A 15,863-nucleotide genomic window follows, 5' to 3' on the forward strand; every position below is an offset into this window, starting at 1 on the left:
ACTTCCAGTCAAAGAAGTGAATGCCTTCATGTAAGCAGAGAAGGTAGAAGAGCCACTCAAGTGATTTAGAAAGCACACTGCCTATTCCGTCCAGAAAACCATGTGGGTTTAGCTGAACTGGCTGATCAAGCACTGAGCCCTCCACCCTCTTCCTGGGAGTAGGAAAGAGGGCGGAGGCGTGGAGGTGGTGATGCGGCAGGACAGGGGAACTAGATGGAGCAGAGGAACATGAGGGGAGGAGAGAGCACTGTGCCCAGACACATTTCTCAGGGACAGCAGAGCTGCCAGGGCCTTGTCCAGAGCCTTGTGTCCTGGGCCCAGATTACTCTGAGGGCTGCGGAGTGTGGGGTGGATCCAGGTTACCAGAGACAGTCAGAGTAGAGTGAAGAGGACTTGGCAGGGGGTGCTCCCTCCCCTCCCCACCCAGCAACCCCCCCTGGTTCAGGATAGCCTAGCACCAGGATGTCCTGGCTCCCAGCAGCCCCGGGACAATGGACAGCAGAGATGACTCAGAGGCAGAACTGGAACACAAACACCAGTATATTTCATGTGCACGAATGTGAAAAGGAAGAGACAGAGAGACCAACGGAGACACAGAGCAGGCGATGGGTGCACACCAGCCATGGCCTTCTCAGGAGCTGCCCAGTTAGGAGCCAGTCCCACCCCCTTCATGGGCTCCTAGGCAGAGCCAGAGCCTGCAGCCCCTCCAGGTCTGGGGTGACCTCAGGATAGAAGGCACTGTCCCTGTCTCAGCCAAAGCTCCTTGAGCCATGGGCCTGTCTGCCTCCCCGATGGTGGTGGATGCACAAGCCCAGAGCTCCCTAAAGGCAGGTTCTCATAGTCTGACTGGCTCAGTGCCAGCCTCCCCAGGAGACCCATGCAGAGCAAGGGGCGAGCACAGAAGGCTTCATGGACACTCCCTAGGTATTATTGCTGTGAATAAGCATAGGCCATTGTGACTCACCGGCATAGAAAAGGGGTAGGGTCAGGGACGTGGGGCGGGATGCCTAGCTGACATCAGAAGCAGTTGAACCATGCAGGGCAGCACACCGTGACCTGTCACTCAGAGGTGCGCTGCGTCTGGCAGAAGAGGGGCCGAGGACACCAAAGGGTCATGAACAGCCAGCAGACTCTGCCTACCAGCACCCTGCTGCTTGGCAGGGCTGGCACTACTCCTAATGCTGAGTCTCTGGGCATAGAGGGGTTGGGCCTTGAAGATACTCCCCCGGAAAAGCAGGAGTTGAAGTCTGGGCTACCTCTGGTGAGACAACCTGCAGATCAGGCCACTGGCAGCCACCTCCCCTTTGTGGGCTCTATGCCCTGCAAGGGGCCAGAGAAGAAATGGCTGCCGGGCACGGCAGGCTTGCTCCAGGGACTCCTGCACCTGAGTGTTACCGGGCCCAGAAAGAAAGTGGTGCCAGGGGATGCCCACAAGGCATCCGGAATGGTGCAACCCAGACAGCTGTCCAAGGGTTTTGCTCTGGCCGAGGACTGTGGGGGCCTCTTGCTGGGAGACTCAGGCAAGATGGCCACTGGATTCGGTTTAGGAGAGGAGTGAGAACATGGATGGTGTGGTCAAGGGGCCCACATGTTGAGGTCCAGGAGACCAACACATGGAATTGGAGAAGAGGACTCAAAAAAAACAATTGCCGAGGGAGAACAGTGAAGCCAGACAGTATGCTCCTTCTGGAACACTCCACCTGTAGGTGGGAAGCAACCCACACCCACAGGAAGCCCAACTCCCCATAACTCCTGGAGCCTTGGAATTGGGACCACAGTGAAATAAAAGGCAGGGCCGGCCCCCTGCAGAATATAGCTCATCCCTGGACTCCACGGGCCTGAGCGGGAAGTAGGCTGGCAAATGCCCATCACCCTGCCCTGGCCATGGCCGGCTGCAGGGAAATTCTGTCAAAGGCAGGTCCAAGCCGTATCCTGAGCCAGCACACCACTGCCATGCACCATGCTCAGACCAGCCAGCGGCCCAGCTCCGGCTGCCTGCATGGTCAAGGAGGAGCAGCCCGCAGGGAAGGGGTGTCGCTCTGGAGGCGGCATTCCCACTTTGCAACGATCTACAGAAAGGGAAAGGCTAATTTCCACCTACGAGTTCTAGTGCACCCAAGAAAAGACCATGACCATGGGTCGGGCCACTTCCTCAAGCCGGAGGGGAGAGCAGAAGAGAAGTGGGCTGGAATGAGGCTCCCAGCTGTCCACTGCCAGCAATGGACCCGTCACGGGGAAAAGGGGACAACCAAGGTGACAATGCCCATGACAGTGGCAGGGTCAATACTGTTCAAGGAGTAAGCACATAGGGTCCGCCTTGCTGGGGGGTGGGAGGCAGAAGAGCAGTCCTGAGGTTTTGCTGCAGAGCTGGGGCTATGACAGGATCAGGACTGGTACCTCCCCATGCGGGGGAGGGTGCCCCGAAGAGCCAAAGCTGACAGGTCGTCGTCTTCCTCCTCATCTTCCATGGGTCTCCAACACAGGAGATCTGCTCCTCCAACCCCTGGAAAGCGAGATTCCCTGATTGACATGTGAATATACCAATCAAGGCAAATGAACCTTCTCCCCAGCTGATTTCCCTCTGTGTTCCCACTGTGGATCCACAGGGCCCATCTTGGCCTGACTGCAGGGAGTGGGGGTGGGGTGGGGTGTCCTTTGTTTTAGTCTGGGACCCTGCAGGGAGCAGGTGCAGGGACAGCCCACCAGACTAGGGGTGTGGAGGCATAGCTCAAGGACTGCCCACACATCAGGCCCACACAGGAGTGTGGGCAAAGCTGCAAGAGCCTGGCGGGGTGGGGGATGGGGGTGGGGGAGGTCTGTCCCAGGCTTTTACATCTGGCAGCGGCTGTGTTGGCCAGGGAGCTGGGATGGGAGTGGACATAGTGATCAACATGGATAAAAGGGCTAAAGTGGTCAAGGCCTTGAAAACAAGAGAAAAGGGGAAACGCCACCGAACACACGGGGATTGATACCTCCAAAAGCCCAAGGTTGGTGGGAATCCAGCACCACATGGACCCCCAGAAGGCCGAAGGAGCAGCGAAGGGCCCTGGGGGAGGGGAGAGGAGCCAAGGGAAGGTGTCCCAGCCCTCCCAGACCAGCCTGGCCACGGCGCAGCCTCCTGGCTGCCCAGTCTCTCTTGGGCTGTAGCTCAGCAGGCCCCTGGGGAGGTATTGGTTGCAAGCAAGCACCTGAATATTGCCTAATGGAGCCAGCCAAAGCCCAGTAAATCCAGGTGAGAGGGAGGGACATGGCCACAGCAGCAGCCCAGAGCCTCCTCTGGCCTTGCCTCCCACCTGCGGCCCCAGTGTCAGCATCCCGTAGCCAGGACGTGGCCTGCTGCTTCCAGAGTCATCCGTGTGGTCCATTCGCTGCTCAGCGACAGGCCTCCTGCTTCCAGCCTCTGAGCTGGGTGCAGACCCGTGGCCCCTTCCCAGCGCTCCTCTGCTGCCTGGCACCCTGCCCCCCTGCCCCCCCGTCACCATCTGACCGTACCCCACAACAGTGGAGAGGGCAGGGCTGTGGGTGAGGCCCAGCCCGGGCAGGGCTTGTGCTGTGCAGAGGGGACAAGCCACCAGCTTGGTCTCTTTGTCCACGGGTTCCACAAGAGACCCCCGGGCCCCGCCGCCAGCCCCCCCAACTCAGTCAGTCTTGACGTGGCCATTGGCCAGGGCCAGGGCACTGGCGGGCTGGCCGGGCTCGGCGTCCCGGTCGAAGCGCAGGCGCAGGGTGTTGCGGATGATGAGCTGCTCCATGATGAGTGCGCCGCAGAACCAGGGCACCGCGTACTCCAGGGTGATGAGGCCCATGAAGTCAAAGTCGAACTGGGAGTAGTCCCAGGGGCAGGCGTTGAACTGGCGCAGGATGAAGCCGGTCGTGAACTCCCACAGGTAGGTCCAGAGCGTGTAGATGAGGCAGCGCAGCAGCAGCGGGCAGCGGCCGCGCAGGTGCAGGTACATGCGCTCCACGATGAGGATGGACGTGCCGTAGATGAAGAGCGCCCACACGCTCGTGACCCCCGGGAACTTCCAGTTAAAGTTCACCACGAACTCCCAGGCCGCCGTGAACATCACCTCGCAGAAGTAGCCGTGGATGGCGTACAGATACCAGCGGGACAGCGCCGTCAGGGGCTCGGCGGACGCCATGGTGCAGACAGGGCTTGGCTGCTGGAGACAAGGTGACAGGGTGAGGGCGGGCCCGCGGCTGCCTTCACATCACCCAGCTCATGGACCTGTCATGGGGAAAGGGGGACAAGCTAGAGGGCTTTCAATCTGGCCACTACCTTCTCTGTCCAAACCTTTTGTTGATTTGAGAGGCAAAAACCAGAGGTCTCCCTTTCACGGTTTCACCCCCAGATGTCCAGAACAGTGGGGAGTCAAGAACACAATCTAGATCTCCCATGTGGGTGGCAGGGACCCAACTACTTGGGCCATCATCACTTGCCGCTTACCACGGTGCACATTAGCAGAAAGCTGGACTTTACTGGAAGAGGCGCTAGGACTCCAACCCAAGCACCCCAATATGGGATGCATGCATTCAAACAGCAGCTTGACCACCAGGCCAAATGCCTGTCCCATAGTTCTTGACCTGATTCCCTGTTTATTGCTTCATTCCACATACCAGATGGGCATAAGAGATGAATGCAATAAAACAACCCAGCCCACTGGGTGTCTCTGAGCAACGTGGATGCTACTTGGAGGACAGTGTCTACTACATTCTCTATAACTTTTTTTTCTTATCTGTGGTCCTTTGAAGAACTGGTTCTCCTGGCCCAGTCACCTTCATTTCTAAGCTAATATGTCTGACCAAGCCCATCCACCATCTCTTCTCCCACTTCTTCCCAGACAGTTCCGTGTCACGCTTATCTTAGCCATTTGCAACTATACAGCTCAGTGGCTTTAACTACACCACGTTGTAGTGCCCATCCCCACCATCTAGCTCCACAATCTTTTTATCATCTCAAACTCAAACTGTGTACCCATTAAATAGTAACTTCCCTGTTCTCCTCCCTACTGCACCCTAGGTATGGAATCATACAGTATTTGCCTTTTTGTCACTGGCTTATTTCACTGTGTTCATAGTTCACGCATGAGACAGCATATGTCAGAATATTTTGCCTTTGGAGGCCAGTGCTGTGGCATAGTATATTAAGTCTGGCCTTTGGTGCCAGCATCCCATATGGGTGCTGGTTCAACTTCCAGCTGCTCCACTTCTTTTATTATTATTATTTATTTGAGAGGTAGAGTTTCAGACAGTGAAATGGAGAGACAGAGAGAAAGGTCTTCCTTCCGTTGGTTCACTCCCCAAATGGCCACCATGACCGGAGCTGCACTGGTCTGAAGCCAGGAGCCAGGTGCTTCTTCCTGGTCTCCCATGCGGGTGCAGGGGCCCAAGCACTTGGGCCATCTTCTACTGCTTTTCCCAGGCCACAGCAGAGAGCTGGATTGGAAGAGGAGCAGCCAGGACTAGAACTGGTGCCCATATGGGTGCCGGCGCCACAGGTGGAGGATTAACCTATTGCGCCACGGCACCGGCCCCTACTCCATTTCTAATCTAGCTCCCTGCTAATGTGCCTGGGAAAACAGTGGAAGATGGCCCAAATGCTTGGGACCCTGCATCCATGTGAGAGACCCGAATGAAGCTTATGGCTTCTGGCTTTGGATCAGCTCAGCTCTGGCCATTGTGGCCATCTGGGAAGTGAACCAGCAGATGGAAGATTCTCTTTCAGTCTCTCCCTCTGTCTGTAACTCTATCTCTCAAATAAAATCTTAAAAAAAAAAAGACTCTCTGGCCTTTGAAGTCTAACACTCCATTGTATGCACAGGTCACACCTGGTGTATGTGTCTCTCTGTTGACCAATACCTGGGTTGTGTCCACCTCTTATGACTGTGAAGCAGGCCGATGGGCCCATTTCACCCCTCTGTGCTGGAGGCTGGGTTTTCAGGATCTTCCTGGCCTATCTAGTTCTTTTCAGGCCATCTTGGAGTAACTAGAGTCCAGCACATCTTTCCCCGGGATCTAAACACCAATGAGCGGAACGTCACTACTTTGGCTCCCTCCTCCGACCCCCAACAAAAGCTCCACCCAGCCTTGAGCTGGCATCTTTTTGGATGTCCACTCAAGGAAATTTTCAGATTCAGCCTTTCAGTCTGTCTGTCCAGAAATGTTAACAAAGGCCCTTAGTACCATGACTCAACCCTGCTACCAAATTCCTTTCCCCTGTACCAGAAGATCCATCTCATCAGCCTGACAGATGTGAGACGATGTTCCAGATGCCCAGCAGGAGGAGAGGAGCAGGGACACTGTTATCTGAGTGGAGAGACACTTCTTAATGATCAGATATTCTCAGCTTAAAACAGAACACAGAGACATTGGCCTTAAAGAAGTCCAGAGTGAATCAAATGAGCCATTCAAGTGTAGCTGCACAGGCTGGCGCTGTGGGTGGCAATTTAAACCTCTTCCTGTGGCACTGGCATCCCATATGGGCACTGGTTCAAATTCCCAGCTGCTCTTCTTCTGATCCAGCTCTCTGCTGTGGCCTGGGAAAGCAGTAGAAGATGGCCCAAGTCCTTGGGTCCCTGCACCTGCGTGGGAGACCTGGAAGAAGCTCCTGGCTCCTGGCTTCAGATCAGTGCAGCTCTGGTTGTTGCAGCCATTTGGGGAGTGAATCAGTGGATGGAAGACTCTCTCTCTCTCTCTCTGTCTTATTCTTAAACTGTTCTTGCTGGTAATTTTACATAGTAGATAGAGGAAGCAATTCTATGCTAAGATAGACTTGTATGTGAATAGTTTTGATAAATTATGACTTGAGTTCTGTGATGTTTTTCTCTTGATACCAGTAATTTATAAGCGATCTGTAGTTTGTATTTCAATTTACTTTAGTTCTTTTTGATTTGACCCAACAAGTTTCAAGTATCCCTGTGTGTTTTAGAAGACTGGAGGCAAACAGATGAAACCCAGCTCCAAGAACCGACATGCAGAGTAACTTCTGGGAAAGGAATGTAAAGAAAACACTGGGTATTTCGGCTAGAGCATAATAAAGGCAGATAATTAGATTTTCTGGTTTTCAAATGTTTGAATTGCAAAAAAAGGAAATTTTGAGGAAAAGAAAAAGACTACTGCTGTGGAAATGGGTGTATAAATCTCTCTTCAAGACTACTTTCCAAAAGAGGAAGAAATACCATTTTGCCCACCTCTGGGTATTGGGATTTTGGAATAATTGTTTGTACCTTCTTACTATATATTTTTTGCATGTGCTGAATTCAAAATGATTCACATTTAATATTCTAGAGTTTAAAAATTACAAAAGGCTCTGCTTTCGGTTATTTTGGGCATACACCCGGAGAGAGCTGCTAGATTCCATGGTAATTCTCTGGTTAACTTGTGAAGAACCGCCTTACTGTTCTCCACAGCACCTGCACCATTTCACATTTGCACAAGCAATGTACAAGAGTTCCAGTTTCCCAACATCCTTGCCAATTTTTACAGTTTTTTTTTTAAAGTATACAATGGCTACCTTAATGAGATACCTAAAGTGGTATCTTATTGTGGTTCCATTTGTCTTTGCCACACTTAATGGGGTTTTGGTGTTTAGTTTCAGTGTCGACTGAGGAAGGAGATAGTGTTCCCTTCTCCCCCTGTTCTCCCTTCTCCCTTCCTCTCCTCTGTTTTAACCCCCACTAGCCTTCAAGGCTCAGCTCCCAGCCTGCTTCCCCAAAGCCTGCTCCACCCCACAGGCCTCTCAGCTTTCCCCTTTGCCTGCACCCATGACTGTCTGGATCTCTCACTTGGACGATTATCAAATGCCACTTCCTTAACATTTTTCCTTATTTAATGCCTATTTTTATTTGAAAGGCATGAAATAGAGACAGAGATCTTCCATCTGCTGGTTCATACACCCAAATGCCCACAGCAGCTAGAGCTAAATCGGGTCAAAACAGGAAGCCCAGAACTCCATCCAAGTCTCCCACGTGGGTAGTAGGGACCCAAGTACTTGAAGCATCACCTACTGCCTTCCCAGGGAACACACGTTAGTGATGCTGGTATCAGAAGCTGGGCTGGGACTCAGACACTCAGATGTGGGATGCAGGCATCAGAAGGGATATCTAACACGCACCCCCTTGTTTTTGATGTTTTGGTGTCCATACGCTCTTCCTGAGGGTCTTGGCTGTCTCACAGTCATCTGCTCTGCAGCCGGGGCCCAGGCCTGTCCTGAGCAGATCCTCTCTCACTGACATGTATGGGCCGAGCAGTGTGTCAGGGGCTCAGAGCTGCATCAAGAATGGGAAGATGGGGCTTGAGATCACAAACCTCAGCTCTGCCAGCTGCCCGTGGGCCCCCAGCTTGACAAGGTGGGAGAGGGGACAGAGGCGAACAAGACGACACCTGCAAGTGCCCACCTGACGGGGAATCCCAGCGGATCTTTCAGCCTAGCAGGTGTAGTCGCAACAGCAGCCACCACCCTGTGCAGTGTTCTGTGGTCTTCGCAGCACTGTTTGAACTTCCTGTCATTGGTTCTTACATAAATGAGATTCCAGGGGAGGACAGGTAGTTTTATTTCCATACTTTAGCCAGACAGTGGGGACTCAGAGAGGGGACATGATTTGCCCAGTATCTAAGGGCTAAGTAATTAGAAGAGCTGAGACTAGAACCAGTATTTCTTGCTTTCTGCTTCGCAACTGCATACTACTGTCCCTCTCCTGGACATGTGTGCCTCATGTCCCCTCCCTGCTCAAAGATATTCAATGGTTCCCCATTTCCCAATGAAACACTATCGATTCCTTGGCCCAGCATTTGAGACTCTTCACACTCTCTCCCCAGTCTACTTTCCAGCCTTATTCTCATAGTCCAACACTTGTAGTCTTGCACTTCCCGGTCTTGGTAGACGCCTGCCTTGTTTTTGGTGTGTCTTTCCCCTCTCACATCCACAATTCAAATCCAGCTCTCAGGTCACCTTTGGAACAAAATCCCCTCAACCACGTTTCCTCTCCAAATTTGCACAGCACGTCCTATGTCTCTCTCGGGTACAGATTGCCTTTTGTGATATATTACGTTGGTAATGTTCAGTCCCTAGTCAGACCTCTCTCCTGAATTCTATACCCTGCTCTTTCCTGGACAGCTCCACCTAAACATCCCTCACATACCCCAAGTTCTTTCTTAAATCGACCTCATTATCTTTCTCCCAACACCTGTTTCCCACCTGTGACCGCATTCTGAATAATGGTACCATTAGGCACGCAGGAGCAGAGGTCCTGGAGTCAGCCTCACATCCCCTTTCACATCCCCACTCTACTGTGTGTTCCTGAGCTCAGCTCTGGCTCAGCACCGTGTCTGCACAGTGTCCAGCACACAGAAAGCACTCAGTCTAAGAATGAAGACATTTCTTAGTAAATGCCACCTCACAGATCATCCCCAAACTCAGTGGCCCACAGCAGCTATCATTGACTCTACAGCTTGCATGTCTGTGGGTGGGCAGATCTTGGGAGACTGCAGGAGTCCTCTGGGGCTCCGCACTGCCTTGGCTGGGGCAGTGCAGCTGAGGTGGCTTTGCTCCACCTGTCTCTCATGCTCCTCTTGGGCCCAGAGGACAAGCCCGGCATATTCTTCTCACAGCAAGGGCAGAGACAACACAGTAAGGAAGCCCGACTGCACAAGGACTTTGGAGGACTCTGGTTAAGGGAGAGGGGGGAGAAGGAGAGGGGATGGTTAATGAATGCAGGAGAGCTTCTGGATGGCAGGAATGATTTCTAGTATTCTGTATCCTAGTACCGTAACTATGGCTGACAAGAGCTAGTCATATATTTCAAAACAGCTAGTAGAGGGGCTGGTGTCATGGCTCACTTGGTTAATCCTCCACCTGCAGCGCCGGCATCCCATATGGGCTCCAGGTTCTAGTCCTGGTTGCTCCTCTTCCAGTCCAGCTCTCTGCTATGGCCTGGGAGGGCAGTGGAGGATGGCCCAAGTGCTTGGGCCCTGCACCCGCATGGGAGACCAGGAGAAGCACCTGGCTCCTGGCTTCAGATCGGCGCAGTCCTGACCATAGCAGCCATCTGGGGGGTGAACCAACAGAAGAAAGACCTTTCTCTCTGTCTCTCTATATCTCTGTCTATAACTCTACCTGTCAAATAAATTTAAAAAATAGCTTAGTAGAGAGGATTTTAAATGTTCCTAACACCAATAAATGATATGTGGGGGCCAGTATTGTGGCACAGTGAGTTAAGCCACTGCCTACTACACTGATATGGGTGCTGGTTTGAGTCCCAGCTGCTTTACTTCTGATCCAGCTCCCTGCTAATGCACCTGGGAAAGCAGTGCAGGATGGTCCAAGTCTCTGGACCCCTGCTACCCATGTAGGAGATCCAGGAGGAGTTCCAGGCTCCTGGCTTTGGCCTGGCCCAGCCCCAGCCATTCTGGCCATTTGAGGAGTGATCTAGAGGATGGAAAATCCCTCTCTCTGTCTCTCTCTTTCTTCCTCCTTTCCTCTCTCTCTTTGTAACATTGCATTTCAAATAAATAAATCTTTTAGAAAATATAAAAGCAACAATAAAGACAATCCAGTTAAGGGGCAAGCGTTGTAGAGCGGCAGGTTCAGCCACCACTTGCGACACCCACATTCCTTACTGGAGTGTCTGGGACTGACTCCCACCTCTGCTTCCAATCCCATTTCCTGTTAAAGTGCACCCCGGAAGGCAGCAAGTGATGGCTCAAGTACTTAGGTTCCTGCCACCCACGTGGCAGACTGGGATGGAGTTCCTGGCTCCTGATGTCAGCCTGGTCCAGCCCCAGGTGTTGCAGGTATTTGAGGAGTGAACCAGTAGATAGAAGATATCTCATTCTCTCTCTCTCTTTCCCCCTCCCCCTGCTTTTAGAAAAAGTAAAAATAAATAAACTTTTTAAAAACAGCCCAATTTTTAAAACTTCACTGGTTAAGGCACATCTACAAGCACCCCAACAGCCAAAGCAAGTAACATGGCAAAGCCATCAAGCTGTCAGCTGGCTCCTGCCCCTTCTGCCTCTTAGATGTCTTTGCAATCCACCTTCTCTTCATTCCTCTCTGCTCAATGCTACTGTGCTGGCTGAAGTCTTTTTCATGTCACATCTGATGACTCCAAGTCTCCTAACCTCGTACCTCCCACCCCCCAATGCAAACCACAGGACAGAAGCATGTGCAGGGGGCCAGCACTGTGATGTAGTGGGTTAAGCTGCCATTTGCATCCCGTATAGGAGTGCCAGTTCAGAGTCCTGGCTTTTCCATTTTCAATCCAGTGCCCTGCTGATGCCCATGTGAAAGCAGCAGAAGGATGGCCCAAGTCCTTGGGCCCCTGCCACCCATGTGGGAGACCCGGATGGAGTTCCTGGCTCCTTGGCCCAGCCCCAGCTGTTGTGGCCTAATTGGAGAGTGAACCAGTGAATGGAAGATCTCTCTTCTCTGTCTCTCCCTCTCTGTCATCTTGCCTTTCAAATAAACAAATCAATCTCTTTTTTAAGAAAGCATGCAACTCTGATGTTTCTCCTCACTTCCAGCCCATTAGCAGATCATTGGTCTACAGAGTAAACCTCAAACTGCTAGGGGTGGCTGGCAAGGCCCTTGGGACCCCCCTCCACGTCAGATCCTATCCTTGGAATTTCTGCATTGCAGTTTGCTTCTGTTACTGTTGTCCTCCCCCACCCCACTCCCTTCTCCATGACCCATAAACCCCCTTTGAGAGGCAGAACTCTAGAACGAACCACTGCGCTGTCTGCCCAGCCCTGCACCTCTGTGGAGACAGCACTGTGCTTTGCCGTGATTCTTCCGAAGGCCAGGAATAGTAGCAACTCAAGCAGTGTTCGCTGAACACAGTGTTAAAGAGAGAAAAGCAGGATTCCAAACAGAGTAATTTCACATGACTTCGATTTTCCAAAAGTTCACATGCATGTAAATAAACAAGAAATTTAGCAACAATCATCTCTGGATGGTGATATCTATCATGTGATTTTTCTTTGTATTTTTCCTTATGCTCTTAAAGTTTTTAAAAATTTTTTTTAACCTAACAAGTATGCTTAACTTCTATAAAACCAAAATCTTATTTTCAAAATGCTTGCTGAACTGTTGAAATCTTTACTTAATATATGCTAAATTGGTCTTCTGTACATAAAGATAATTGAAAATTAATCTTGATGTGAATGGAAGGGGAAAGGGAGTGGGAGAGGGGAGTGTTGTGGGTGGGAGGGAAGTTATTGGGGGGGGGAAGCTATTATAATCCATAAGCTGTACTTTGGAAATTTATGTTCATTAAATAAAACAAAATAAAAAAATTAAAAAAAATGCTTGCTGAATGAGTATGTGTTAATTCTCTTTGTAGCTTGTAGATGACGCTTGGTGAGGGGACAGGCATTTAGCTTAGCTGTTAAGATGCTCACCTCCCACCCTGGAGCACCTGGGTTTGATCTCTGCCTCCTGACTCCAGGTTCTTGCTAGCACAGACCCCTGGGTTCTGGTCTCCCACAAGGAAGACCTGGATTGAGTTCCTGACTTCTGGCTTTGGCTTCACCCACTGTGGACAACTGGGGAGTGAACCGGCAGGTAGGAGCTCTCTGACTCTACCTGGTGGAAAGGGGGATTGGACTTGTGGTGCAGTGGATTAAACTGCCTGGGACACCAGCATCCCACATGAGCACTGGTTTGACTCCCAGCTACTCCGCTTCTGATTCAGCTCCCTGCTGCTGTGCCTAGGAAAGCAGTGGAAGATGGCCCAAGTACACAGGCCACTACCACCCATGTGGGAGACGTGGATGGAGTTCCAGGCTCCTGGCTTTGGGTTGGCCCAGCCCTGGCTGTTGCAGCCATTTGGGATGGTGAGCCACAGGATAGAGATCTCTCTCTCTCACTCACTCTGCCTTTCAAATAAATAAATAATTCTTAAAAAAGAAAAAACGATTCTCAATATGCTTGCTAAATAAATGGTCCCAAGGAACTCTGGAGCCACATAAAGTTAGTGCAGGTTTTTTCCTCCTGAGCCTTCCCCAGAACGAGCCATAACCCACAGCTCTGAACGTGGCACAGTGGTTAGGCTGAGGGGTGCTGGATCCTACACAGATCGAGGGCTGGAGCCCTGGCTGATCCTTGCCACCTGTGGGATCTGAGACAGGTTGGCTGACTGCTCTGCAGCCCAGTTTCCCTGCAGGTAAAGCGAGGGTACTAAGAATTCCTACACAGAGGGTTCTTGTGCGAATGAATGAGCTAGCAGCCATTAGGTGAATGCAGCAAACGATCCAGAAACGGTGACCGGCACCGGGTTCTGGATATCCCTCCTGCTTTGGGTACCTGCTCCCACCCCAGGCACAGGTACCCTGACCCTGCCCTCGCCAGCCCCCGAGCCACCTCCCCTGCCAAGCCAGGAGCCCAGAAACGCTGAGGAAATAACACTGTCCCGTGCAGCCCTCCCTCCCACACCATGGCCGTCGGCTGGCTGTGAGCTGAGCAGAGCTCTGAGGGGCAGGCTGGAACCAACGGCAGAATACTGGTGGGCCTTCCCAGCACAGCCTCTCACACCCTCACGTTCTCCACTGCAGAAGAAAGGCCAGGCCCAGGCTGGGCAGGGGCTGATGGCCCTGAGGGTGGGCAGCCCAGGTGCAGTGATCAGACACCACACGGCCTCCTGATTCAGGCCCCTCAAACTTCGCTCGTGCCCCTGGGCTTGGAGACTCCAGTCCCTCCCTCCAACCCTAACAGGCAACTCTGAAGAACTGGACCCCCGGAGTAGGTATGAAAAGGAAGAGAAACCGCATTGCGGGAGACCACAGCTGGGTCCCCTCTGCGGGCAGCAGGAGGCTCTGGGGAGATGGAGGGGAGCGTACCTGGGCAAGGTCAGCCCTTGTCCGAGAGGCGGTGCCAGGAGAGCGGGGCTGGTCCAGGCGCAGGGAACAGGAGACAGCTGAGAGGCCTGGCTGGGGGCACAAGAACGGGTGTGGACAGGGCAGTGAGGCGGCAGGTGTTATCAGCTGGGATGCAGTCCGGTGGGGGAGGTGCTCAGACTAAAGGCAGGCCCAGGGCTGGGCTGCAGGTTCAGAGTGCCATTTCTAAAAATCACCCAAGGGCAGGACGTGTGGCGCCAGAGTCAAGTCACTGCTTGGGACCCCCACATCCCCCATCACAGTGCCTGGGTTTAAGTCCCACTCTCCCGACCCCTTTTCAATTCCAGGTTCTTGCTAATGTTCACCCTGCGAGGCAGCAGGTGATGATTCAAGTACTTGGGTCCCTGCCACCCACATAAGAGACCCAGATTAAGGTCTGGGATCCTGGCTTCTGCCTGGTGCTGTCTTGGCTGTTGCAGACGTTTGGGGAGTGAACCATTGAATGGAAAATGGATCTCTCCCTCGCTGGGTGCGTGTGTCTGTCTGCCTTTCAAATAAATAAAGAAAAACCTGCCCTGGCCTCCCCCTCCCCCCAACCTGACTCCCTTTACCCCCAAGCCCCGTCCAATACCTCCTTGCTCAGCCCCGGGGAAACTTCAGCAGCAAGAACCAGCGGCTCAGTGAACGTCGCCTCTTTGTCCTGGTGACAGACAGAATCATCATGAGGACCTTGGCAGGAAGGTGGAATTGCGCCAGAAAGAAAACTCGGGGGAGGAGGGCACGAGGCGAGAGGAACGCTTTTCCGAGTGGCGGATGCTTTCACAAGCAGGATCTGGGGAACAACACTCAAATCGGAGAGCCCTTGAGACGGGCCGGGAACGCGGAGTCCCAAGAGAGAGGCCACGAAGGAGGGTGAACTCAAGGGCGGGGAGCTGTGCTGTGAGGGCGCAGGGGACGGGCAGGAGGAGCTGGCCCTTACCTGCTCCCCAGAGCGGGCAGAGGGCAGGTGCACAGGGGACGGGGCGAAGAGACGGCCATAAAGGCCTGAGACAGGCAGGAAGCAAAGTCGGGTGAGTGCCCTTGGGCCAGCCAAAAACTCCCATCCAGGAAGCAGAGGTGCCGATGACTGAAAATGTGTGCCCAGAGAAGCACCGTGCTAGGAAATTGGGAGAAACCCCCTCATAAAAAGCCCGGCCCTTCTCTTTGACTTCCCAAACTTTGCCTCCTCATTTCTCAGGCACTCAAATCACTATGGTTCCAGGCTCGGGGAGGGAAACACACAGCCCTTCTAGGAGACTCCCAAGGCAGGGGTGGGGGATGGGGCAGCTTCGGCAAGCTTGAACAGTCACCTTCGAGGCTCCAGGCTGGGTGGGTGGAGTTACGGAAGGGAGGGCACTTGCTCCACATCCCGGGTAAGATGGAAGGTCTAGGGGCCGTTGCTGTGGCATAGTGCGTTAAACCACCGCCTGCAGCACCGGCATCCCATATGGGCACCGGTTCGAGTCCTGGCTGCTCCACTTCCAATCCAGCTCCCTGCTAATGTACCTGGGAAAGCAGTGGAAGATGGACCAAGTCCTTGAGCCCCTGCCACCTACATGGGAGACCCAGAAGAAGCTCCTGGCTCCTTGCTTTGGCATGGCCCAGCCCTGACCATTGTGACCATTTGGGGAGCGAACCAGTGGATGGATTGCTCTCGCGCGCTCTCTCTCTCTCTCTCTCTCTCTGCCTTTGCTTCTCCCTCTCTGTAACTCCACCATGCAAATAAATAAATAAATCTTAAAAAAAAAAAAAAAAAAGGTCTGAGACCACCCAGCTTCCCCTGTGGTTCTGAAGGGAGTGGGGAGAAGGGAAGCAAGGGGCAGGGCACCCCAGTGGCCCCAGCTGGCTCAGACGCCGGAGTTCCATCCCCTGGGACGGCCCCTACGACCTGTGACACTGGAGACCTGGAAGGAGTCCTCCCTCTGCGTCCCAAGGCACAAGAAGAACACAGTCAGGCACTGTCCTCGGTGTATGAACTCAGATAACCCTCAAGC

The 15,863-nt window shown here is 53.0% G+C and overlaps 1 protein-coding gene across 21 annotated transcripts in view; it reads right to left on the reverse strand.

Annotated features, from left to right (window-relative positions):
• Window positions 1-522: 522 nt before the first annotated feature.
• The window catches only part of TMEM229B (transmembrane protein 229B), a 57,997-nt gene continuing 42,656 nt past the window's right edge, over window positions 523-15,863 (reverse strand). For 4 of the 21 annotated variants that reach the window (XM_051839730.3, XM_051839729.3, XM_051839732.3 and 1 more), the window contains exons 3-6: window positions 15,180-15,375; window positions 14,462-14,530; window positions 13,834-13,923; window positions 523-4,163 (exon numbers count right to left, since the gene is read on the reverse strand). In XM_051839730.3, coding sequence (XP_051695690.1) covers window positions 3,639-4,163; window positions 13,834-13,923; window positions 14,462-14,530; window positions 15,180-15,278 — 783 coding nt within the window. In that variant the 5' untranslated portion in view covers window positions 15,279-15,375 and the 3' untranslated portion in view covers window positions 523-3,638. Of the gene's footprint in view, window positions 4,229-13,833; window positions 13,924-14,461; window positions 14,531-15,179; window positions 15,376-15,863 lie in introns of all 21 variants that reach the window. The other 17 variants (XM_070065126.2, XM_089322134.1, XM_089322127.1 and 14 more) reach the window with 12 other exon arrangements.

Source organism: Oryctolagus cuniculus, chromosome 20 (assembly GCF_051225735.1).
Source record: "Oryctolagus cuniculus isolate XC-2025 breed Fujian yellow rabbit chromosome 20, ASM5122573v1, whole genome shotgun sequence".
Lineage (NCBI taxonomy): Eukaryota > Metazoa > Chordata > Mammalia > Lagomorpha > Leporidae > Oryctolagus > Oryctolagus cuniculus.